Here is a 26,613-nt window from a genome sequence, read left to right as displayed (position 1 = left end):
TTTAATCCACTTTGAACTTTTAAACCCAAACCAAACGATAACAAAGGAGATCTACTGTGAGCAGCTTGGGTTTCTTAAGTCAGTGCTAGAAGAAAAACAACCGTCTTTGGTTTTAAGACGAAAGGTGTTCTTCCATCAGGGTAATGCCTGGCCACATACAGCAAGGATGGAGCAGTTTGAATGGGAAATGATGCCCCACCCACCATATTCGCCGGACATTGCCCCATCTGATTATCATTTATTCTGCAGTCTTCAAAATCATTTGGAGAGAAAAAATATGAATTCTTTAGAAGAGGTTAGAACAGTACTGGAGGAGTATTTTTTGTCACGGACAAGGGAATTTTGGAAGAGGGCTCTTGGAAGTCTACCAGAGAGGTGGAAGATAATGAAGGAGAGTATATTTCAGATTAAAAAGAGAACTTTGTTAATCTTAATTTTGAAAAATAAAAGAAGTATAAAAAAACTGCATTATTTATGGGATGACCCAATATATATATATATAATATATATATATATATAATATATATATATATATATATTCTTTTTCTTTATTTTTTATTTCATTTATTTCAGTCATGTGACTGTGACCATGGTGGAGCACTGCCTTTGGTCGAGCAAATCGACCCCAGCACTTATTCTTTGTAAGCCTAGTACTTATTCTATCGGTCTCTTTTGCCGAACCGCTAAGTTACAGGTACGTAAATACACCATCATTAGTTCTCAAACGATGTTGGGGGAACAAACACAGACACACATATACACACACATACATACATATATACGACGGGCTTCTTTCAGTTTCCGCCTACCAAATCCACTCACAAGGCTTTGGTCGGCCCGAGGCTATAGTAAAAGACACTTGCTCAAGGTGCTACGCAGTGGGACTGAACCCGGAACCATGTGGTTGGTAAGCAAGTTACCACACAGCCACTCCTATGCCTATATATATATATATATATATATATATATATATATATATATATATATATATATAGGCTTCCTGATGATTTCTTTTGAATGAAACAGTTCTAGTCCTGTAGAAGCTCCTTCTATATAATAAATTAATTTACTCTGCTATGTATTGAGTACCTTATTTACTGTGGTTAACCCCGACTCAACCCGGGACCTACATATCCTAGCACACCCCAGTGCCCTTATAACCATCACCAAGAAAAAATGCTGACAAGAATCGACCTCAACACTTCCCCGAAGAACATTACTATCCCACCAAGGAAACAGAAGGCTTCCTGATGATTTCTTTTGAATGAAACAGTTCTAGTCCTGTAGAAGCTCCTTCTATATAATAAATATATATATATATATATATATATATATATATACATACATATATATAAGTATATATATATATACACTCATATATATATATATATATATATATATATATATATAGTTGAAATTTACAGGAAAATAAAAGACAAAGATGGGTGTATAAACAACAAGCAGATGTATTAGTTTGATGCTCGGGAAAATGAAAAAGTCTTTTACATTTCGAGCCTAAACTCTTCAATAGAAAGGATTATGAGGAAATAAACAGAGAGAGAATAAACAAAACTTTTTGAGTTAGTGGTCAATCATATATATATACACATACATACATTCATATATATATATATATATATATACATATATATATATATTATATATATATATATAATATATATACATATATATATATATATATATGTATAATAAATAATATCAGGGTAATAAAAATTACAGATATTTTTACTACCAGTGGCCTAGCGTAAAAAAATTTAGTCAATAGACTATATATTATTCATATAAAATACCATGTACATTAAAACACATTAAGCGGCTTCCATCATAGGAATGCCTTATGCTAGAAAGAACAGTTAAACTCCAAGCCACTAATTAGGGATAAATTCTCGAAGGGAATGAAAAATAAAAATATTTACCATCTAATTCAATTCCCGGACCATGGTTTCTGCCTTATTCCAATAAAAAAAAAAAAATTATTATTTACTGCGGCTGTCTTCATCAGCGAGAATTGAATTAGATGGTAAATGTTTTTATTTTTCATTCCCTTTGGGAATTTATCCCTAATTAGTGGCTTGGACTTTAACTGTTCTTTCTAGTGTAAGTCATTCCTATGATGGAAGCCGCTTACTGTGTTTTAATGTACACGGTATTTTATATGAATAATATATAGTCTATTGACTAAATTTTTTTTACGCTAGGCCACTGGTAGTAAAAATTTCTATAATTTTTATTACCCTGATATTATTTATTATATATATACATATATATCAGCGGTGGTGCCTCAGCATGGCCGTGGCCTTCGGGCTAAAGCATTTTTAAGGATATATAAAAGCGAAATACGCAACAGGATATTAAGTTGTGATATAGTACGACCATTTCAAGTGGATCCATTTAATTGAGCAATGCAATCATTGCATCAATTTAAATGCAGAGCCATCATCAGCTGTAAAAATAGATAAATAGAATTTTAACCAGTTGGATACATTAATATAAGTTTACTCAAATACTTTAACAGAGGAAGAAGATGGAAGAAATTCATGTTGTCGCTATTGTAGCTAAGTATAGACTACACAATTAGAAATGAATCACAATCCTTTACAAGCTACGACCCTAGTGGGCTTCATGCAATTCTTGGAAGATTTCCTCCTCCTCCTCCTCCGTCGTTGTTGTCACCATCATTTAACATCCGTTTTCCATACTCATATGGTTTGGACATTTTGACAAGAGCCACACCAGATTCCTCTGCCTGCTTTGGCAGAGTTTCTATGGCTACACAGCTTCTATGCCAACCACTTTACAGAGTATACTGGGTGCTGTTTATGTGGTGCCAGCACCATTGGGGTTGCCAAGTAACTTGCAAGACAAAAAATTCCTCGGCTGGGAGAGGGAGTGGTTTTGAGAGAAGTGACTTGTTCCAGTTGAGAAGTTAAAGTATAATAGATGGATAGAAAACGGTGTCTTGCTATAGAGGAGATACTCGGCTGCCCCAGTTGGAAAAGGAAAGAGGAAAAGAGATAAAGTCAGAGAGGAGCATAGGCAGGCAGAATGAAAGAGAGAGAGAAAGAAGATGATGATGATGATGGAGATGTGTTGGGAGTTACTTGTAAGGTACAGTGCAGATCAATGTAAGTGGTTGAAAGGATTGGAAAGGGTTAGGGTTAGAAGGGGGAGATGGGTAGAAATGGGGCAGAGGTGACTAGCAAGTGATGGTGGGAGATATAGGAGGGACGGTGGGGTTATGGTAGATATGTGAGGGTAGTAAGGGTGATTGTGTGCAGGGAGGCATATAAGGGAGAGTGAAGGGGTGTGTACATCAGGTAGTTATCATGAGCAGTGAAGGATGGGTTGATTGGGAGGGATACATTATGTGTACATGCAAACCACAAGTGTACATTTAACCCTTTTGATACCAACCCGTCTGAAACCGCCTCTGGTTCTGTAGTACAAATGTCTTATTTTCAAAAGTTCTGAATTAAAATCTTCCACCAAATCTCGGTCACAATTTATGTTCCTAACACTAGTTGAATGATAACTAAGTTATTTCACTAAATTCTATGTTATATTCAAAATTAATTGAAAGAAACACAAAGCATCTCAACCGAAACACGGTAACTAAAGAGTTAAACTGCTATTTCTAAATCTCTCAGTTCACATGCATGATTTAAAGAAACAAAGGCAGAATCTTAAGACAGTCCTAAATAAAATTGCGAATGTAAAAGTCAAAGCAAAAAAGATGAAAGGATGGTGACAACTGGAATGGTTTTGGCTGTTGATCGATTGGTTCCTGATTGGTCTTGTTTTAAGCTACAACCAAGAAGATCTCAAAGACAACCGTTTTAAAGAAAGCGTTGTCTGTTTCTTTATTACCCACAAGGGGCTAAACATAGAGGGGACAAACAAGGACAGACAAACAGATTAAGTCGATTACATTGACCCCAGTGCATAACTGGTACTTATCTAATCGACCCCGAAAGGATGAAAGGCAAAGTCGACCTCGGCGGAATTTGAACTCAGAACGTAACGGCAGACGAAATACGGCTACGCATTTCGCCCGGCGTGCTAACGTTTCTGCCAGCTCGCCGCCTTTGACCGTTTTAAAGAAAGTGTTGTCCATCGTTGATAAACTTTGGCACCAGAAAAGAAATTGCTGCATTGTGTAAGTTCTGTAAAGTGTCCTGTGTATTGAAATTACAACTGTTATTTACAGGTGGTTGCCTAAGCCCCGTTAGTTCAATGTTCTGCATCAGATAAAAAGACTAAATGGTCAAGCTGGTCATTGAGGGGAATCCTTGGCCTGGCTTCAAGCAGAGATTCAAGTGGGGTAACTCTAATATATTTTTACTGATTTATTTCCCTTGCTTAAGAGCTCTCAGTCAAGGGAGGTAACTTGTTTCAGGTGCCTTTGCTTTACCGCGGAAACATGAAGTTATTAACGTGGAATGTTAATGGGATCCGAGCGAGCAAAATACCAATTCACCAATTACTGGAATCTTTACAGGCAGATATCATTTGCTTTCAGGAAACTAAAATCACCCGTGAGTTTGGAATATCATATCGTTTTAGTTCATCTAATTGCAAATTGCAAAACACTCGTCTACCGTAAGAGGTGACACCAGTATACACACATGCATATACATGTATCTATATATATATATATATATATATAAATAATGTGTGTGTATGTATATGTATGTTGATGTTGGGGTTACAAGTAAATGAATAACAACAACCGTTGGACTCTACTTGGGATGTATTATGAAGAAATCTCTCAATTATTTTTGTTTAATTAACTTCCACCACGAATTGGTATTTTACCTTTCACTTACGAATACAAAAAAATATTAAATTTATGTTGACTCTTATTCCTTAAATCCCCAAAGCTGGAAACTGTCGTCATTTTTTCTAAGAATGTTGACAATTTTCTTTTTTTGTATGTTCGGATTTGACGAAATAAGAAACCGTGATACATCCGAAACGGTTCATTCTAATTTAAATTTTTCCTGTTTTAAAAGAATCGTTTATTTATAACCGTAGATGGCCACTTTTAGACTCACTTTACCAGAGTGTGCACTAGACTTGTTAATCATCGTTACTAGTAAAAGATTTGCTAGTTGTTTCAGAATATTTCTGTAGAGTTGGCTTTCTTCCTTGAAATGGCACGTGTGTTGTTTACCATTTCCATAGTGTCTCAATGAGGGAGGCTGTATGTGGACGTTCGACCTACTAAAATGAAAAGAAGAGTGCTAGGAAAAATACAGTGCTAGACTCAATATGCTTAATAATAATAATAATAATAAACTATTATTATTATTATTGTTAAGGTTTGACCTTAACCAGTTGAGCATGTCCCTTAGTGGCTGACGATATGTGCAACTCTGATCATGAGCAGAAGTAGTGGGGGAGCATCATAGCCATGTGTTGGAAGGAATTCTTAGAGGTTTGGATAATTCACCTTTGGAAACATGGGTGGTTCGTTCACCATCCTTAACCAACCCTTATGCAGGGACCTTTTGAGTGGGATGGGTTACTTGACCAGAAGAAAATTCTAACTGGGCCCCATCTGCAAGGTCATGTACTGTTTATCTTGATATGAGATCACCATGTCGCGCACATTATGGTTGTGATGCATGTGCCTGATGCACCCTTATGAGATGGGTAGTCAAGATGGGTACATTGGGCTTCGTATATTTAACCTCAGTGTCACTTTGAAGGCATGCACTGCTCTCTCACTCAATAATAATAATAATAATAATCCTTTCTACTTTAGACACAAGGCCTGGAATTTGTGGGGAGGGAGATAGTCGATCACATTGATCCAGGACTTGACTGGTACTTAATTTATCGACCCCAAAAGGATGAAAGGCACAGTCAACCTTGGCGGAATTTGAACCCAGAATGTAAAGATGGACAAAATGCTGCAAAACATTTTGCGTAGCCTGCTAACGATTCTGCCAGCTCGCCAATAATAATGTGAAATGGCCAACACCAACCACCGTACTCAGTATTTTGACAATTTCCTTTTCTTTTCTACGATGACATATTCTAAATACCTTCCAACCTATTTGAGTGTGAATATGCTAATCACTGTTGAAGTTACTCATTAGGGGACAACTTCCCTTTTCAGATGAATCTGTGTTTATAACATCATCATCATCATCATCGTTTAATGTCCGTTTTCCATGCTAGCATGGGTTGGACGGTTCGACCGGGGTCTGGGAAGCCAGAAGGCTGCATCAGGCTCCAGTCTGATCTGGCAGTGTTTCTACAGCTGGATGCCCTTCCTAACACCAACCACTCCGTGAGTGTAGTAGGTGCTTTTTATGTGCCACCGACACGGGGGCCAGAGGAGGCTGGCAACGTCCACGATCAGTTGGTGCTTTTTATGTACCACCGGCACAAACGCCAGTCAAGGTGGTGCTGGCATCGACCATGTTCAGATTGTGATTTTTATGTGCCAGATTGTGATTTTTTTTTGATTATGAAGAAGTTATAGGAAGTGTATTTTTTCAAATTCCATTGGAAGTGTAATGGTTTGTGAATACTGAAATGGTTTCCATAGTCTTGCATTCTTGTTTGTTATTTACTTTCTGTTCTCCTTTTCTTGTACATCGTTTGTTCTCAAAAATGATCAAAATTCCACCTCTCAGATACCAATGGGTCTTCTTAAAGAGCATCACAAATGTAATATGTACTGTAAATCCTCGAGTATAATCTGCATTTTTTTCCTCAAAATTTAAAGATCAAAATCCCTAGTGCGTATTATATACGAGGTTAAAAATGAAAAATATTTTCTAAGCAATGTCTGAGTCTCTATTTGCTGTCCGGCAATGTTCATTCAGGCGCATTTTGTGATGCCGGCACAAAAATAAATTAAGCTAAGCCTGAAAGCAATGAAGTCATAAAAGAATCATCCATAACTTGCAGTAAGCAACATTTATTAAAATAAAAGTATTCAGAACACGGAATAACATGTAACAAAAACAATTTGCAAACATATTTACATTCCCATATAACAGTTAAGAACATCACCAAAAATTGTATTACGCATGCACGGAAGTGTTTGTTCGACTAGGTGCTGCTGGCTTAATTACGCACGACTCAAGTTAGAGAAGGAGTGCGTATTATACACAAGGTTTAGGTTTTTTAGAGGTACACCCCCCTAAAAATCCCCTGCGTATTATACTCAAGGGCGAACTATACTTGAAGATTTACGGTAGTTGCTTAGGCCCCTGTCTCGACTACACAATCCATATGCCCTCATGTACAAGGAACCTATAGAACTGAGGATATTTCCTTGTCTGACATATATGATATTCCAGCTCAGACATGGAAGGTCTACCGTCTGTAGTTCTAAGGAGCTAGGGTCCTAACTTGCTCTGGAATTATAGTGAAGAGGGGCTGTGCAAGACAAGCAGGCACACTGTCTTGTCCCCCAACTTCCTGGATCAGTGGCAAGGTAGGTCAAGACAACTAGAAACATTTTGGGATGCTGGGACATGATCAGGGTGGTCTTTGTGTCTCACTGTGCTCTGAGATGTGCCTCTTACAGGGACATTGGCTCTCTGTTTTTGAAATTTGACCAACTAACATTAAGTTTCTCTTACACATTCCACTGATGGGGATAAGGAGCTTGCTTCCCAACCATGTGATCTCAGGTTCAGTCGCTCTGTGAAACGTTGGAGAAGTGCCCTCTATCATGGCTCCAAGCTGAACAAAGCCCTGTGACTGAATTTGGTTTGATAAAAACTGACAAGAAGCTTGTTGGGAACATTAAAACAATGGTGATGATGATGATGATAGTGCAAGCATGATTGTGTGGTTGAGAAGTTTGCTCCCTAACCACATGGTTTCAAGTTCAGTTCCACTGCATGGTGCCTTGGGCAGGTATCTTCTGTGGCTCCAAGCTCACCAAAGCCTTGTGAATGGATTTGTTAGACAGAAGCAGTGTATGTGTGTGTGTGTATATATCATCATCATCATCATTTAGCGTCCGTTTTCCATGCTAGCATGGGTTGGACGGTTCAACTGGGGTCTGGGGAGCCCGAAGGCTGCACCAGGCCAGTCAGATCTGGCAGTGTTTCTACAGCTGGATGCCCTTCCTAACGCCAACCACTCCGAGAGTGTAGTGGGTGATTTTATGTGCCACCGACACAGGTGCCAGACGAGGCTGGCGAACGGCCACGCTCGGATGGTGTTTTTATGTGCCACCGACACAGGTGCCAGACGAGGCTGGCAGACGGCCACGCTCGGATGGTGTTTTTATGTGCCACCGACACAGGTGCCAGATGAGGCTGGCGGACGGCCACGATCGGATGGTGTTTGTTACGTCCCCAAAGCACGGAGGCCAGTCTATGCGGTACTGGCTACGGCCACGTTCGGATGATTTTCTTGTGTGCCACCGGCACTGGTACCACAAAGATACAAATTCCATTTATGTTCATCTATTTTGATTTGTTTGATTTGATTTGATTATATATATATATATATATATATAATATATATATATATGAATGTGTGTGTGTGTCCTTTTCTTGGCATTGTGATTTCTAATATTCTGTGAGATCATGTTAGGCTATGAAGAAAGATTACTTTCCTTGGAAGCAGGTGAGGATGAGTGACAGGAAAAGCATCTGGCTGTAGAGAAAGAATCTGCCTTAATAATGGCAACAAGGAAGAGTGGATTGTAAAACAATGATGAAGAGGATGAACCTTTGGTAGAAAGACTTGTTGAAGGTTTGAATGAAATTGTGTGTTATGAAAGAGAGAAATACACTCTTGCTGGATCACAGAATGAGAGAGAGAGTTTAGCCAAGTTCTCTTTTAATTGGTTAATTAACTGTATCTAATTAGTAGAGTCCTACCATTTTCATCTGCTTATTGAGGACAGTATAGCTGATCATTCAACTTCAACTTCTGTATGTCATTAGTCAATCACAGTTAGAGTGTGTGAAGTAATTTCCTATTTATCATAATCAAGGTGATGTGAGCTGAAGGAATCGTTAGCAGGTTGGCAGAAAATGCTTAGCGGCATGTCACCTGTCTTTGTGTGCCCATCTCAATTTCTGCTGAGGTCCTCTTTGCCTTTCATCCATTCGGAGTCAGTTGATAAAACAAGGACCAGTTGTAATTGACTTAACCCCTCACCTGAAATTGCTGGCCTTGTGCTAAAATTTGAAACTAATATTTATTGTAAATAGAGTGGGTGTAATTAACTCTTTCGTTACCAACCCGGCTGAAACTGTCTCTGGCTCTGTAGTACAAATGTCTTGTTTTCAAATGTTTTGAATTAAAATCTTCCACTAAACCTTAGCCACAATTTATGTTCCTAACACTAGCTGAATGATAACTAAGTTATTTTACTAAATTCTTTGTTATATTTAAAGTAATTGAAAGAAACACAAAGCATCTTCATAGAAATATGGTAACAAAAGGGTTAAAATAGATAATAGGGAAACAATTCTTAATGGATAATTATCATAATTAGGTTGTATGGCATGATTTATTATAAGTGAGTGTGTGATAAAGTAATATTCATTATGATTAGTATGCATGTGTGTACTTAATTAATATAATTAGTGTGCAATAAATTAATAATTTGTGTATGATAAATTAATATTGATCCTAATTAGTGAGATAAATTAATATTTTCCGAGCAAATAAATTCTACATTTATCTGGTCATGTGATAGTGTTTATAGTGAAATTCTAAATATTGGTTTCGAATTTTGGTGCAAGGCCAGCAGTTTTTGTAGGGAGTGGGTAAGTTGACCCAGTGTTTGACTGGTACTTATTTTGTTGGTCCTGAAAGGATGAAAGGCAAAGTCAACCTTGGCTGAATTTGAACACAAAACATGAAGACAAACAAAACACAGCTAAGCATTTTGCCCGTATTAACGCTTCTGCCAGCTTGTCACCTTAACAAGATTATAGATGTTATCTGCTAACATAAACACAAGACCTCAAATTTGGTGGAATAGATCATCATCATCATCATCACCATCATCATCATCATCATCACTGTCATCATCATCATCACCATCATCATCATAGTCACCACCACCACCACCACCATCATTGTCATCATCATCATCGTCATCATCATTGTCACCATCGTCATCATCACCATCACCATCATCATCATCTAATGGCCATCTTCTGTGCAAAAATAATCCAGATGGTTTGACAGGATCTGATGGATCCAAGAAATGCATTGTTCTCCAGTGTCTGCTTTGACATGGTTTCTAAAGCTGGGGACCATTCTTAACTCCAACCACTTTTACAGCATGCATTTGGTACTATCTTGTGGCACCAGCCCCACTGGTATTTCCTCTGTAATTCCGCCATAGATTCATCCAAGAGAATCACATCCTCAGTCTACAGGAGTTTCCATAGATTCCACTGTGGGATTCTGCAAGACTGTGAACCCTGTTGGACCCTGAAATCATTGACTCTCTTTTATTTGCTGCATCTTTGTACCTGACTTGTACAGCCCTTACAAGCCATTTCGATGAATATTAATCAAAATCAAATGAATATCAATCAAAATCAAAGTGAAATTTGATGACGGGCATGAGCACCATACGAGCGTGATCGTTGATAGAGCGACTAACCAGCTTCCGTGCCAGTAGCGCATAAAAGGCACCATTCAAGTGTGATCAATACCAGCTTCACCTTGCTGGCACTTGTGCCCCGTGCTAGTAGGGTGCTAAGAGCACCATCCGAGCATGATCGTTGCCAAAGCGGCTAACTGGCTTCTGTGCCGGTGGCATGTAAGAGGCACCATTCGAGTGGGATCGCTACCAGCATCGCCTTACTGGCACCTGTGCTGGTGGCATGTGTAAAAAGATTCGAGCGAGGTCGTTGCCAGTACCACCTGACTGGCCCCCATGCCGGTGGCACATAAAAACACCCACTACACTCTCAGAGTGGTTGGCGTTAGGAAGGGCATCCAGCTGTAGAAACTCTGCCAGATCAGATTGGAGCCTGGTGCAGCCATCTGGTTCGCCAGTCCTCAGTCAAACCGTCCACCTATGCTAGCATGGAAAGCGGACGTTAAATGATGATGATGATGATTAAGCCCTCAGTATTTAACAGGTACTTTATTTTATTGACCCTGGCGTGATGAATGGATGAAGTTGGATGCAGCAGCATTTGAACTCAAACTGTAAATCCAACACAAGTCAGTTTGTTTTGTGCTCTACTGATTCTATCAAATAACTTTCTGATCTCTAGATTTCTATTACGTGGCACGTAAAAAGCACCATCCATATGTGGCCGATGCCAGCACCGCCTTGACTGGCTTCCGTGTCGGTGGCACGTAAAAACCACCAACCGATCGTGGCTGTTGCCGGCCTACCCTGGCACCTATGCTGTTGGCACGTAAAAAGCACCATCCATATGTGGCCGATGCCAGTGCTGCCTTGACTGGCTTTTGTGTCAGTGGCATGTAAAAACTACCAACTAATCGTGGCCGTTGCCAGCCTCCCCTGGCACCTGTGCTGGTGGCATGTAAAAAGCATCCACTACACTCACAAAGTGGTTGGCGTTAGGAAGGGCATCCAGCTGTAGAAACACTACCAGATCAGACTGGAGCCTGGTACAGCCTCCTGGTTCCCAAACCCCAGTTGAACCGTCCAACCCATGCTAGCATGGAAAACAGATGTTAAACGGTGATGATGATGATGTTTATTCGTATCTTCTTGTATCTTTGCCGTTATCTGTGAAATAGTTTTCCCTTTTTTTCTTCCTCCCAGGTGATATGCTAGATGAGATGACAGCAATAGTGGACGGCTACAATGCATTTTTCAGTTTCTCTCGTAAAAGAAGTGGTTACTCTGGTAAGTAACAGTTCCACCTCCTGACGAGATGTCACACTTTTGTAATTAAGCTGTAATTAATGAAAACCCTTGACTTGTTGTTGTCTTTTTTTGTTGGCCCTTTAGGTGTTGTGACCTACTGTAAAGACTACTGTCTCCCAGTTAAAGCTGAAGAAGGTTTATCAGGGACCCTTAACAAGAAAGAGGCTGACGATGTTGTTGGTTGCTATGGTGATCACAGTGAATTTTCAAAAGATGAGCTTGATGCCCTTGATGCTGAAGGCCGAACTGTGATAACCCAACACGAGATTAGGTAGATATTTACTCAACATTTTACATTTAAATATACAGTAGAACCTCTCAGTACGAGTGTACCATTGTATGAGTAATTTGCTGTACGAGCCGAGACTTGTGCGAATTTTTGTCTTGAAGTACGAACAGAAATCCGCAGTATGAGCACACAAATCTTCCCATCTTTAAGGTGAATCAGTAATTAAACCAGTTTACATATTTCTTTTGCATTCTCTTTTTTTTTATAATAGTCATTTTATTTGTAACTACACCTTTTCTGTTTTAAAACCCATAAAAAAATATTTTTGAGTGTTTTGGGGGTCTGGAATGGATTAATTATATTTTAGTTAATTTCAATGGGGAAAATTTATTTGTAAGATGAATAAATAAAACGATCTTGGTCATGGAATGAATTAAACTTGTACTGTGAGGTACCACTGTATTTAAATTATCGATTAAAATACGTGCTTAATTATTTATATTTACGGAGATGTACTTGCATAGCAAGTGACCTGATCTGAGATCGTGTGCTGGAATGAAAACAATTGCAGTGTGGAAGGTGTTTATAAGCATTTAAAAACATACAAAAACCATTAGATTCATTTCAATATTTAAATTTAATTTGCCAAAATATTTTCGTCACTTTGAGACCACGACCTGATCACTGATAAAATTCTGTGCTGCATGGCAAATTAAATTTAAATGTTGAGGTAATCTAACGGTTTTTGTGTGTTTTAAATGACTTATAAGCACCTTCTGCACTGCAATTGTTTATTTATATTTAACTATATATATATATATATATACATATATGTGGAGGCGCAATGGCCCAGTGGTTAGGGCAGCGGACTCACGGTTGTAGGATCGCGGTTTCGATTCCCAGACTGGGCGTTGTGAATGTTTATTGAGCGAAAGCACCTAAAGCTCCACAAGGCTCTGGCAGGGGGTGGTGGCGATCCCTGCTGTACTCTTTTGCCCTAACTTTCTCTCACTCTTTCTTCTGTTGGCCTGCTCGCTTAGCCAGTGGGGTGGCGTCATTTGAAGGCTAAAACAATGCAAAGTGCATTGTGACCAGCGATGTGTAGCGAGATCCGATAGCCTGGTCGGTCACGGTGATCATGGTGATATATATATATGTAATTTAACTATATTATATTCAGTTCTTTATATTTAAATATATTTATCTATGTTTAAATGTCTATGTAATTCTTTGTGTTTAAATAACATCAATGATGTTATGTCTGTTTTTCCGTGCTTGCATGGGTCAGAAGAAATTCATTGAAGCAGATTTTCTTATTTACCTTACTTAACCACACAATATATACAACTATAAGTCACATGGATCATCTATATTACAATCCACACAGTAAAGCACTATTGCCTCGATGTTGCTAACTGTACCATATGTAGAATTATATCTCATCTCTGTTGGATTCAAATTTTGGCACAAGGCTAGCAATTTCAATGGGGGAGTGTGTGGGGGATGGGGTAAGCTGATTGTGTTGACCCCCCCCCCTTCCCCCAGTGTCCAAATGGAACTTATTTTATTGACCCTGAATGGATGAAATGCAAGTCGACCTTGGCTGAATTTGAACTCAGAATGTAAAAATGGCCGAAATGCTGCTGCTAAACATTTTGTACAGCATCCTAATGATCCTGCCAGCTTTCTATGTTTTGTCTTGGTGTAAAAAGATGGGCTCCAGCAAATATTCTGCTCAATACTACAGATTTGCTGGTCAGTTGTTTGACCTTAACCAGTTGACCATGTCCCTTAGTGGCTGATGATATGTGCATCTCTACAGTTCTATATTTAAGAGATGAGGAATTATGTACATTATTTATATTATTTACATTTGACGGATATTTGTCCTCATCTTGTTTGTTGTTAACACAACGTCTCGGCTGATATACCCTCCAACCTTCATCAGGTGTCTTGGGGAAATTTCAAACTTGGGTTTTCATTCCTAAAGTATTTTTTGATGATATTCAGGCATATGGCGTAGTGGTTAAGAGCACGGGCTACTAACCCCAAGATTCCGAGTTCGATTCCAGGCTGTGACCTGAATAATAATAATAACATCGAAAAATACCTTAGGAATGAGAACCCAGGTTCGAAATTTCCCCAAGACACCTGATGAAGGCTGGAGAGTATATCAGCTGAAACATTGTGTTAACAATGAAAAAGATGAGGACAAATATCCATCAAATGTAAATAATGTAAATAATATAAATAATGCAACACTAACTTCAGGAAACCAACAAGCCACCTGGTCACCTACCGATCGGGCCGGCATACTAGCCAAATCGACTACATCCTCGCCAGAAAAAGGGAAAGATGGCTGCTTATAAATGCCAAAACCTTCCCAGGCGAAGAATGCACCCCACAACATAGACTGGTAGTTAGTGACTTTAGGATCAGGACTAAGAGGGCGACTAGAAGACGACCAACATGGAGAAGAAGGGTCTGGAAGCTTAAAGACCCTGCGAATGGACAGAGATTTAGAGATATGTTACTTGAAGCCTTTGACGAAGTGGAAGGGGGTATAGCTACACATGGGGTAGAAGACAACTGGACGTTTCTGAGGGACAACCTGCTGAAAGCCGCTGACCAGATCTGTGGCTGGTGCAAAGTCCCCTTAAGACCCAAAATAACATGGTGGTGGAACAATATTGTTGATAGGGCTATTAGACAAAAGAAACAGGCTTGGAAGGCCTGGAAGAATGGTGGTAGCAGGGAAGTGTATCAGACTGCCAGAAGGGAAGCTAGGAGACAGGTCTATCTAGCCAGAGGGGAAGCAGATAAAAGAAAATTTGCCAATGTCCTGCGCCGTGAGGATGAAAGACTTGAGGTATTTCGTGTTGCAAGACAGTGTGTGAGAGAGAATCGAGATGTGGTAGGAGAGAAATGTGTTCGCATGGAGGATGGTTCACTTGCGCTAAATGAGGATGCAAAGAGAGAAGCTTGGAGACGCCACTATGAAAGGTTGCTGAATGAGGAAAATGAATGGGATAAAGAGAGTCTGCCGAATGTTGACCCAACAGAGGGACCAGCTATCCGAGTTGATAGTTCCGTGGTAGCTAAGGCAATTAGAAGCATGAAGACAGGGAAAGCCCCAGGCCCATCAGGAATTACTGCAGAGATGCTCAAAATATCTGGTAGTGTCGGCTATAGCATAGTCACCCGTATAGTTAACCAGGTGATACACGAAGGAGTCATACCCAATGACTGGTGTAGCAGCATAATAGTCAACTGCTACAAAGGTAAAGGCGATGCCCTAGATACAAATAACTACAGGGGCATCAAGCTGTTGGATCAGGTAATGAAGGTTACGGAGAGGGTTATAGCCCAGTTAATTAGAGAGAGAGTTAGCTTAGATGATATGCAGTTTGGGTTCGTGCCAGGGAAAAGTACTACTGATGCTATATTCCTGGTAAGACAGCTGCAGGAGAAATACCTAGCCAAAGGTAAGCCCTTGTACCTGGCTTTTGTTGACTTAGAGAAAGCCTTTGACAGGGTCCCCCGATCCCTTATCTGGTGGTCAATGAGGAAACTAGGGATAGATGAATGGTTAGTGAGAGCTGTGCGAGCCATGTACAGAGACGCAGCTAGTAAGGTGAGGGTTGGCAACGAGTACAGTGAAGAATTCCGGGTAGAGGTTGGGGTCCACCAAGGTTCAGTCCTCAGCCCCCTCCTATTTATCATAGTCCTCCAGGCAATAACGGAAGAATTTAAGACAGGATGCCCCTGGGAGCTCCTATATGCTGATGACCTTGCTCTAATTGCTGAGTCACTATCAGAACTGGAGGAGAAGTTTCAGGTGTGGAAACAAGGATTAGAATCGAAGGGCCTTAGAATCAACCTAGCCAAAACCAAAGTCCTAATAAGTAGGAAGGTGGACCAACCACAAACGACTTCAGGTAGATGGCCCTGCTCGATCTGTAAAAAAGGTGTAGGTAGAAACTCTATAAGGTGCACCAAGTGTAAGCTATGGACACATAAGAGGTGCAGCAATGTCAAAGGAAGGCTAACTAAGAAAATAGTTTTTGTCTGTGGCAGATGCTCAGGAGAAATAAACACTGGAAATGTGCAGAGACCAACTTCTACCACGTTCCAGGGAGACAAACTAGAAGTAGTTGATAGCTTCCGCTACCTAGGAGACCAAGTCAGTAGCGGGGGTGGGTGTGCTGAAAGTGTAACTGCTAGAGTAAGAATAGCCTGGGCAAAGTTTAGAGAGCTCTTACCCCTGCTGGTGACAAAAGGCCTCTCGCTAAGAGTAAAAGGCAGACTATATGATGCGTGTGTACGTACAGCCATGCTACATGGTAGTGAAACATGGGCCGTGACAGCTGAGGATATGCGTAAGCTTGCAAGAAATGAAGCCAGTATGCTCCGATGGATGTGTAATGTCAGTGTTCATAATCGTCAGAGTGTAAGTACTTTGAGAGAAAAGTTGAACCTAAGAAGTGTCAGTTGTGGTGTGCAAGAGAGACGGCTGCGCTGGTATGGTCATGTGACGAGAATGGCTGAAGATAGTTGTGTGCAAAAGTGCTACACCCTAGCAGTTGAGGGAACCTGTGGAAGAGGTAGACCCAGGAAAACCTGGGACGAGGTGGTGAAGCACGACCTTCGAACTTTAGGTCTCACCAAGGAAATGACTGAAGACCGAGTCCTATGGAAGTGTGCTGTGCATGAGAGGACCCGGCAGGACTAGTCAGGCCATATCCCGTGGCCCCTACCTGGGACGTAGTCGATCCACCTGTGCATACCTTCCTTCTTGTGACACTTGTGAAGACCTGCTGAGGCAAGTGAAAATCAATCAAAATAGATGAACATCAATGGAATTTGTATCTTTGTGGTACCAGTGCCTGTGGCACACAAGAAAACCATCCGAACGTGGCCGTAGCCAGTACCGCATCGACTGGCCTCCGTGCTGTGGGAACATGGTGGCACATAAAAACACCATCCGAAGACCCGGCAAGACTAGTCAGGTCATAACCCGTGGGCCCTACCTGGGATGTAGTCAGTCCACCTGTACATACCTTCCTTCTTGTGACACTTGTGAAGACCTGCTGAGGCAAGTGAAAATCAAATCAAATCAAAACAAATCAAAATAGATGAACATCAATGGAATTTGTATCCTTGTGGTACCAGTGCTGGTGGCACACAAGAATCCATCCGAACGTGGCCGTAGTCAGTACCGCTTGTGGTACCAGTGCCGGTGGCACACAAGAATCCATCCGAACGTGGCCGTAGTCAGTACCGCTTGTGGTACAGTGCCGGTGGCACACAAGAATCCATCCGAACGTGGCCGTAGTCAGTACCGCATCACTCGCCATCGTGCTGTGGGCACATAACAAACACCATCCGGTCGTGGCCATTCGCCAGCCTCATCTAGCACCTGTGTCGGTGGCACATAAAAAGTAGTCAGTACCGCTTGTGGTACCAGTGCCGGTGGCACACAAGAATCCATCCGAACATGGCCGTAGTCAGTACCGCATCACTGGCCATCGTGCTGTGGGCACATAACAAACACCATCCGGTCGTGGCCGTTCGCCAGCCTCATCTAGCACCTGTGTCGGTGGCACATAAAAACACCTTCCGAAGACCCGGCAAGACTAGTCAGGCCATAAACCATGGCCACTACCTGGGACGTAGTCAGTCCACCTGTGCATACCTTCCTCCTTGTGATACTTGTGAAGGCCTGTTGAGGCAAGTGAAAATCAAAATCAAAATCAAAATCAAAATCAAATCAAAACAAATCAAAATAGATGAACATCAATGGAATTTGTATCTTTGTGGTACCAGTGCCGGTGGCACACAAGAGAAAACGATCCGAAAGTGGCCGTAGCCAGTACCGCATCGACTGGCCTCCGTGCTGTGGGCACATGACAAACACCATCCGATCGTGGCCGTTCGCCAGCCTCATCTAGCACCTGTGTCGGTGGCACATAAAAACACCATCCGAAGACCCGGCAAGACTAGTCAGGCCATAACCCATGGCCCCTACCTGGGACGTAGTCAGTCCACCTGTGCATACCTTCCTTCTTGTGACACTTGTGAAGACCTGTTGAGGCAAGTGAAAATCAATCAAATCAAATCAAAACAAATCAAAATAGATGAACATCAATGGAATCTGTATCTTTGTGGTACCAGTGCCGGTGGCACGTGGCACACAAGAGAACCATCCGAACGTGGCCGTAGCCAGTTCCGCATCGACCGGCCTCCGTGCTGTGGGCACGTAACAAACACCATCCGATCATGGCCGTTCGCCAGCCTCATCTGGCACCTGTGTCGGTGGCACATAAAAACACCTTCCGAAGACCCGGCAAGACTAGTCAGTCCACCTGTGCATACCTTCCTTCTTGTGACACTTGTGAAGACCGGTTGAGGCAAGTGAAAATCAAATCAAATCAAAATAGACAAAATAGTTGAACATCAATGGAATTTGTATCTTGTGGTACCAGTGCCTGTGGCACACAAGAAATCCATCAGTGCCGTAGTCAGTGCGGTGGGCACATGACAAACACCATCCGATCGTGGCCGTTCGCCAGCCTCATCTAGCACCTGTGTCGGTGGCACATAAAAACACCATCCGAAGACCCGGCAAGACTAGTCAGGCCATAACCCATGGCCCCTACCTGGGACATAGTCAGTCCACCTGTGCATACCTTCCTTCTTGTGACACTTGTGAAGACCTGTTGAGGTAAGTGAAAATCAAATCAAAACAAATCAAAATAGATGAACATCAATGGAATTTGTATCTTTGTGGTACCAGTGCCGGTGGCACGTGGCACATAAGAAAACCATCCGAACGTTTCCGTAGCCAGTACCGCATCGACTGGCCTCCGTGCTGTGGGCACGTAACAAGCACCATCCGATCGTGGCCGTTTGCCAGCCTCATCTGGCACCTGTGTCGGTGGCACATAAAAACACCATCCGAGCGTGGCCGTCTGCCAGCCTCGTCTGGCACCTGTGTCGGTGGCACATAAAAACACCATCTGAGCGTGGCCGTCTGCCAGCCTCGTCTGGCACCTGTGTCGGTGGCACATAAAAACACCATCCGAGCGTGGCCGTCTGCCAGCCTCGTCTGGCACCTGTGTCGGTGGCACATAAAAACACCATCCGAGCGTGGCCGTTTGCCAGCCTCGTCTGGCACCTGTGTCGGTGGCACATAAAATCACCCACTACACTCTCGGAGTGGTTGGCGTTAGGAAGGGCATCCAGCTGTAGAAACACTGCCAGATCTGACTGGACTGGTGCAGCTTTCGGGCTCCCCAGACCCCAGTTGAACCGTCCAACCCATGCTAGCATGGAAAGCGGACGTTAAATGATGATGATGATGATGATGATGAATGTATATGCATCTCTGATCATGAGCAGAAGTAGTGGGGGAGCATCATAGCCATGTGTTGAGAAGAATTCTTTGCGGTTTGGATAATTCACCTCTGGAAACATGAATGTTTCGTTCATCATTTTTAAATAATCCTTATTCAGGGTCCTTTTGAGCAGGATGGGCTACTCAACCTGAAGAAAATTCTAATTGGGCCTGACCTGCAAGGTCATGCACTCTTTATCTTGATATGAGATCACCATGTCGTGCACATATGGTTGTGATGCATGTGCCTGGTGTACGCTTATCAGATAAGTGGGTATATTGGGCTTTGTACATTTGTACTCCAGTGTCACTTTGATAGCATGAACTGCTCTCTCACTCAATAATATTAATAATAATAATAATAATAATAATAATAATAATAATAATAGTGATAATAATAATAATGGTTTCTAATTTTGACTCAAGGCCAGCAATTTTGGGGTAGGAAGTAAATCAATTGTATTGACCCCAGTACTCAGCTGGTACTTATTTTATCAACCCTGAAAGGATGAAAGGCAAACTCAACCGTGGTGGAATTTGAACTCAGAACGTAAAGACAGGTGAAAAGCTTCTAAGCATTTCACCCGGCAGGCTACCAGTCCTGTCACCTTGCTGTTTTATATCTCATCTACATTAACAGTTATTACCTACAATGATATTTCATCTTGGCTACTGTCCACTGCAGTGGACACCTGATAATGACTTCTGTTTTTCTTTTTTCTTTTGTTTCATTTTGAAGAATTTCCAACGTAACTACTAAAACGGAATGAGGTTCTGTAATCTCGTTGCTGTTGTTGTTGTTGTTGTTGTATGTCATTCAATGCTGTCTCCTGTTTTGTCTTGTAGGAATCCTGATGGCAGCTGCAGTCAAATGGCTGTCATTAATGTCTACTGTCCAAGATATGATTCTGAAAATGAAGAACGCCATGACTTCAAACTGAGGTTCTTTGCTCTTTTACAAACCCGAGCTGAGGCATTAATTGAAAGTGGCAGGTAGAGTTCCTTTCCATCTTTTGGCTCCCCGTTTTTCCTTTTCCTTTTGTCCCTCAATTTCCTGACTTCATACCTTGCTACAGTGAAGTTCTTTTCTCCTTTATGATTCTGGGGTTGAAATAAAATCCACCCTTTTGCATTTGACTCTTTAGCATATCAAACCAGCCAGATCTGAACTCTTACACCTACCCTACAATGTCATTCTAAAAATATACAACCCCTTCATTGAAATCTCAAAGCTTCAAGACAATATATTGTGGTGAGAGTCACAACATCCCCCCTCCCACTGCAAGAATAGACTTGACTGAATGACTGTAAATAGTAGCGGTCTGAGTGAGAGGGAGAGACAGTGACAGACAGACAGACAGAGTAGGTGTCATTTGGTTGTTTGTTGGAAAATCATTTGTTGGGTTGTGTAGAGTTCATGGGTAATTCATCGGATTGTTACATTGTTGTTACCCTGCTTTGTTTTGTATATTTTGTTACCACATGGTTATAGTGTAAAAAAGTATCGTCATAAATAGTGACAATACTACAATAATTGGTGACGAGCTGGCAGAGTGGTTAGCGCACTGGGCAGAATGCTTAGCAGTATTCTGTCTGTCTTTATGTTCTGAGTTCAAATTCCACTGAGGTTGACTTTGCCTTTCATCTTTTCAGGGTCAATAAATTAAGTACCAGTTGCGTACTGAGGTCGATCTAATCTACTGGGCCCCTCCCCCAAAATTTCAGGCCTTGTGCCTAGAGTAGAAAAGAATAATTGCCGATGAGTAACTACGTTAAAAAATGCATAATTATTCCAAAACAATGTGAATAAATAAGAATTACATTTGACAGGATAATCTAAATGCTAAAAGTATTCTTTTCTACTCTAGACATAAGGCCCGAACATTTTGGGGAAGGAGGCCAGTCGATTAGATCGACTCCAGTATGCCACTAGTACTTAATTTATTGATCCTGAAAGGATGAAAGGCAAAGTCGACCTTGGCGAAATTTGAACCCCGAACGTAGTGACAGACAAAATACCGCTAAGCATTTCGTCCGACATGTTAACGTTTCTGCCAGCTCGCTGCCTTATTGATAATGACAATATTGATACATAACACACAAAACAGTATTAACAAAATATATACGGCAGTATTGCTATTGCAGCTTTGATACAGTAAATAAGTCAGTATTTGTTTAATATATACGATAACATCGAAATAATATATACAGCAGTATTAATGCCAAATATACAAGATGCGGGGTAGATATATTACACACACACACACACATACACACACATGTGTGTATATAAAAGATATATTCTTTTCTACTCTAGGTACAAGGCCTGAAATTTTTAGGGAGGGGGCTAGTTGATTAGATCTACCCCAGTATGCAACTGGTACTTAATTTATTGACCACGAAAGGATGAAAGGCGAAGTCGACCTCGGCGGAACTTGAACTCAGAATGTAAAGACACATGAAATGCCACTAAGCGTTTTGCCCAGCGTGCTAACATTTCTGCCAGCTCACCAGCCTTAAATGCTACAAGGATTAGTTCTGCTAGTCCTGCTACCAAAGTGAATGGCATCATTTTGGTTCTTTTTGGTTCACGGATGTTGTGCTTGAAAAGAAGACCCATCAAGCTGAGCAAAATTGCAGTCATGGCAGATACCAGTGTCACACAAATTGGCACGTAAACCCAAATGGCACCCATGCCGGTGGCATGTAATAGCACCCATTACACTCTGTAAAGTGTTTGGCATTAGGAAGGGCATCCAGCTGTAGAAAACCATGCCAAATCAGACTGGGGCCTGGTGCAGCCAGCCTTCCAGTATGCCAGCCCAGTCAAACCGTCCAACCCATGCAAGCATGGACAATGGATGTTAAATGATGATGATGATGTGTGACTGTGTAGGTTGTATGTTGGAAATCCTTTCACCATTGTCTGTATTTCTTCTAAATCAGTGGTTCCCAACCATTTTTTCCTGTAGATCCCTTCGGTTCTTGTTTTACTCAGGTGGACCCTCAGAGCCCTTATATTTTTTAGAATTAAATATCATTAGGGATTGTTTAAAAAATTATTAAAATACTTTGTGTATTTTAGAAGTGAAACCAGTTTATTACTCTTTTACTTGTTTCAGGCATTTGACTGTGGCCATGCTGGAGCACCGCCTTTAGTTGAACAAATCGACCCCAGGACTTATTCTTTGTAAACCTAGTACTTATTCTATCAGTCTCTTTTGCTGAACTGCTAAGTTATGGGGACATAAGCATACCAACATCTATTGTCAAGTGATAGTGGGGTGGGACAAACATAGACACACATATACATGTACAGACACATATATATATATGATGAGCTTCTTTCAGTTTCCATCTATCAAATCCACTCACAAAGCTTTGGTGGACCCAAGGTTATAGTAGAAGACACTTACCCAAGGTGCCATGCAGTGGGACTGAACCTGGAACCATGTGGTTGGGAAGTAAGCTTCTTACCACACAGCCATGCCTTGAAAATAAATTTGAACCAAAAAATCTTATATGGAATCCTAAGGGGTCAGATGGACCTTGATTAAGACTCACTGTTTTAAGGCATTGTCGATTATCATTTTAATCTCTTCAGGATGCATAAAGAAATTACCAGAATTCATTTCCCCAAATTCTTCCACTTCCAAATCATTTATTAAAGCCATTTGACTGACACACTTTGGCCATTGTCTCCTCTCTCTGCTTCTCTTACCACTACTACACTGGTCTCTGCTCCTCTGAACCAAACAAGTTACATACCCTTTCCTTCCAGGCACACTCTTCTCAACCAGCAAGTGATGCACCCTCTCCACCCAGACTCATTTCTGTTACCAATTTCTCCCCTTCCCCATCCCCATTATTTTATCTCTGAACCAACTGTCTCCGCTCAGGCCTGCTTCTGTGAACATCCTCTCCATCCTGGCCCACATCTCCCACCAGATACTCATTACTCTTACTGTACTTCACCGTTCCAACACCACACTTAACAACCTCAGCCTGTGAGTCCTTCCCAGAACTGTGGCCCCCACCACCCCTCAGCTTAGTCTCTCCAAACACTCACCTTTATCTATTCAACTAGAACATTAATTCCTGTCATTGTCAGAAACCTGGGAGCGTAGCCAGCAGCTGTCACAGTCACTGCCCCTCCCATCCCTCCTCTCAGTTTCTTATCAAATATTATTATTAATAATAATAATAATAATTTCAAATTTTTGCCTCAAGGGCAGCTTGGGGGAAGTAGGGATGAGTCAATTACATTGAACCCCAGTGTTTCACTGGTACTTAATTTATCAACCCTGAAAGGAATGAAGGCAAAGTCAACTTTGGCGGAATTTGAACTCAGAATGTGGTGACAGGTGAAATACCACTAAGCATTTCAACGATTCTGCTAGCTCACCACCTTAATAATAATAATAATAATAATAATAATAATAATAATAATAATAATAATAATAATCATAGAATAGGAAGCCAGACATGGTGTTAATTGAGAAAGAAAGCAAATTATGCTGGATCATAGATATAGCATACCCAGCTGACAACAGGGTATGCGATTAGGAAGAAAGAAAAGTCGATAGGTACGACAGGTTAGGTTGGAAAGTTAAGCAGTTGTGGTTGATGAAAAAGGTGGTAGTAGTACCAATAATTGTCCGAGCTGGGGGAACAGTGAGTAAAAATCTTGAGAAGTACATGGAACACATAGGGGCTGCAATAAGTGTGGAGTACTTGCAGAAAACGGCACTGCTTGGAACCGCTTGAAAAATAAGAGGTGTTAGCTTAGTTCACTGGTAGTGAACAGCTGACACCGTCGTACATCTCCAGCGTTAGAAGCTGTGCAAAGGCAATCATCATCATCATTATTGTCCCTATTTCTAAGGCTGCTAATGGCCAAATCGTTAGCACACTGGCAAAATTCTTAGCTGGATTTTGTCTGTCTTTACGTTCTGAGTTCAAATAGTGCTGGGGCTGGTTTTGCCTTTCATCCTTTATGGGCTTGATAAAAGAATTACCCGTCGAGTTCACTGGTCGACTTAGCCCCTCCCCTCAAACTGCTGGCCTTGTGCCAATATTTGAAACCAATGTTGTCCTCATTTCTCATTGCAGTCATGTGATCATTCTGGGAGACCTTAATACAACACATCAGAACATGGACCATTGTGAACCAGATTCAGAGGTCAGTGCTTCGTTATGCTTGATTGCGTTTTGAACTTTAATGAAGATAATTAGACGATAGCTTTGTGTGTGTTTTATATATTTTAGTAGAACACAATATGGGTGAGCAATTTCTACTTCACATGTCATTGTGTGAAGAAGCTTGCATTTTGCCCATCCGATCAGTAACGGCTGTAAGATATGTTGCGTCACCTATTTTGTTATGTGATACTTTTTATTAAGAAATAAGCTACAAATGTGGCCCAACCGATGTGTTAATCTGTGGTTTTCTCCATTTTCTAAGTATTTGCATTTATATATATATATATATATATATATATATATGTGTGTGTGTGTATATATGTGTATATATATATATATATATGTGTGTGTGTGTGTGTGTGTATATATATATATATAAAACGGACGCTAAACGATGATGATGATGATGATGATGATATAATCTATGTGTTTGTGTCTGTGTTTGTCCCCCCCCCACTACTGCTTGACAGCCAGTGTTGGTGTGTTTATGTCCCTGTAACTTAGTGGTTTGGCAAAAGAGACTGATAGAGTAAGTGCCAGGCTCAAAGTATTGTTGTGTGGTTGATTCATTCAAGAAAAATTTGTGAAGGTGCTGCGACAGTCTGATGCCTGAAATAAGTGTGTGGTAAGTAGCTTGCTTACCAACCACATGGTTCCGGGTTCAGCCCTACTGCGTGGTACCTTGGGCAAGTGTCTTCTACTATAGCCTCAGGCCGACCAAAGCCTTGTGAGTGGATTTGGTAGACAGAAACTGAAAGAAGCCCGTCATATATATGTATGTATCTGTGTGTATGTGTGTATATGTTTGTGTGTCTGTGTTTGTCTCCCCCAACATTGCTTGACAACCGATGCTGGTGTGTTTACATCCCCTGTAACTTAGCGGTTCGGCAAAAGAGACCGATAAAATAAGTACTAGGCTTACAAAGAATAAGTCATGGGGTTGATTTGTTCGACTAAAGGCGGTGCTCCAGCATGGCCACAGTCAAATGACTGAAACAAGTAAAGGACTAAAAAAGACTAAAGGACTAAATGCCATCAAGAATTTTGTCCAATCCTTTCCTGAATTTTGTCCATTCTTTTCCCTTTTTTGCGAGTTGTGTTCTTATCAGTTCTTTCATGATGTTTTTCTCCTTTTCCAGGGTGGATCCCATTCAATACCAAGTCGTTGTTGGCTGAATCAAATGTTGTGTCATAAACAGCAAACTGATGAACTCTCTGACAAAAGTAACCTGCATGATAAAAATACCCAACCTGCCACTGTCACAGGAGGATATTTTGTCGACACGTTTCGCTATCTCCACCCTGACCAGCAGGAGGCCTACACAAACTGGTGTACTCTAACAGGTGCCCGACAGACAAACTTTGGTAGACGTCTTGATTATATTCTTTGCAATGAACGCCTGAATTCTGCTCTGATCAGTTGTTGTATTATGGCCAATGTGGATGGTTCTGACCATTGTCCGGTAAAAGCCAGTTTTGATTTTTCAGTTGTTACTGCTCTGAAGGCCCCTAGTTATTGTGCCAAATTCATGCCGGAATTTGCTGGTAAACAACAGAAACTATCCATGTTTTTCACTAAATCTTATGGTAAACCCTCCACAGACATGTCTGCCAACAACAATATCGTTCAGCATTCAGCAAGCACAGAAGGGAAAGATAAGCGGAAACATTCTCCTCATTCATTGAAGCGGCAATCGTCTGAAAGTTTAGGGTCACAGAAGAAAAAGGGCAAATCTTGCTTTGAAAATAAACCAAAACAAATAAACTTAATGGGGTTTTTCAACAAGAAACCAGCGTCATGTCCTGGTCAGTTAGGACGGAATTCTTCTTCAGACAGTAAAAAACCATCATCAGATGACTCGGATGTTAATGATTCCTCCGAATCTCAGGAAATTACAACAGCACCTT

At 41.2% G+C, this 26,613-nt stretch overlaps 1 protein-coding gene across 2 annotated transcripts in view; it reads left to right on the top strand.

The window, feature by feature from the left end:
- The first annotated feature begins 4,402 nt into the window (after positions 1 to 4,402).
- LOC115213835 (DNA-(apurinic or apyrimidinic site) endonuclease 2) overlaps positions 4,403 to 26,613 on the top strand; it is a 23,159-nt gene continuing 948 nt past the window's right edge. The window contains exons 1-6 of one of the 2 annotated variants that reach the window (XM_029782739.2): positions 4,403 to 4,556; positions 11,774 to 11,857; positions 11,963 to 12,149; positions 20,350 to 20,496; positions 24,616 to 24,685; positions 25,845 to 26,613. The exon at positions 25,845 to 26,613 is cut by the window's right edge and continues 948 nt beyond it. In XM_029782739.2, coding sequence (XP_029638599.1) covers positions 4,442 to 4,556; positions 11,774 to 11,857; positions 11,963 to 12,149; positions 20,350 to 20,496; positions 24,616 to 24,685; positions 25,845 to 26,613 — 1,372 coding nt within the window. In that variant the 5' untranslated portion in view covers positions 4,403 to 4,441. Of the gene's footprint in view, positions 4,557 to 11,748; positions 11,858 to 11,962; positions 12,150 to 20,349; positions 20,497 to 24,615; positions 24,686 to 25,844 lie in introns of both variants that reach the window. The other variant, XM_036503728.1, reaches the window with a different exon arrangement.

Source organism: Octopus sinensis, linkage group LG1 (assembly GCF_006345805.1).
Source record: "Octopus sinensis linkage group LG1, ASM634580v1, whole genome shotgun sequence".
NCBI lineage: Eukaryota > Metazoa > Mollusca > Cephalopoda > Octopoda > Octopodidae > Octopus > Octopus sinensis.
Note: the sequence above shows the minus strand (reverse complement) of the source record. Positions and strands in the feature narration are given on the sequence as shown.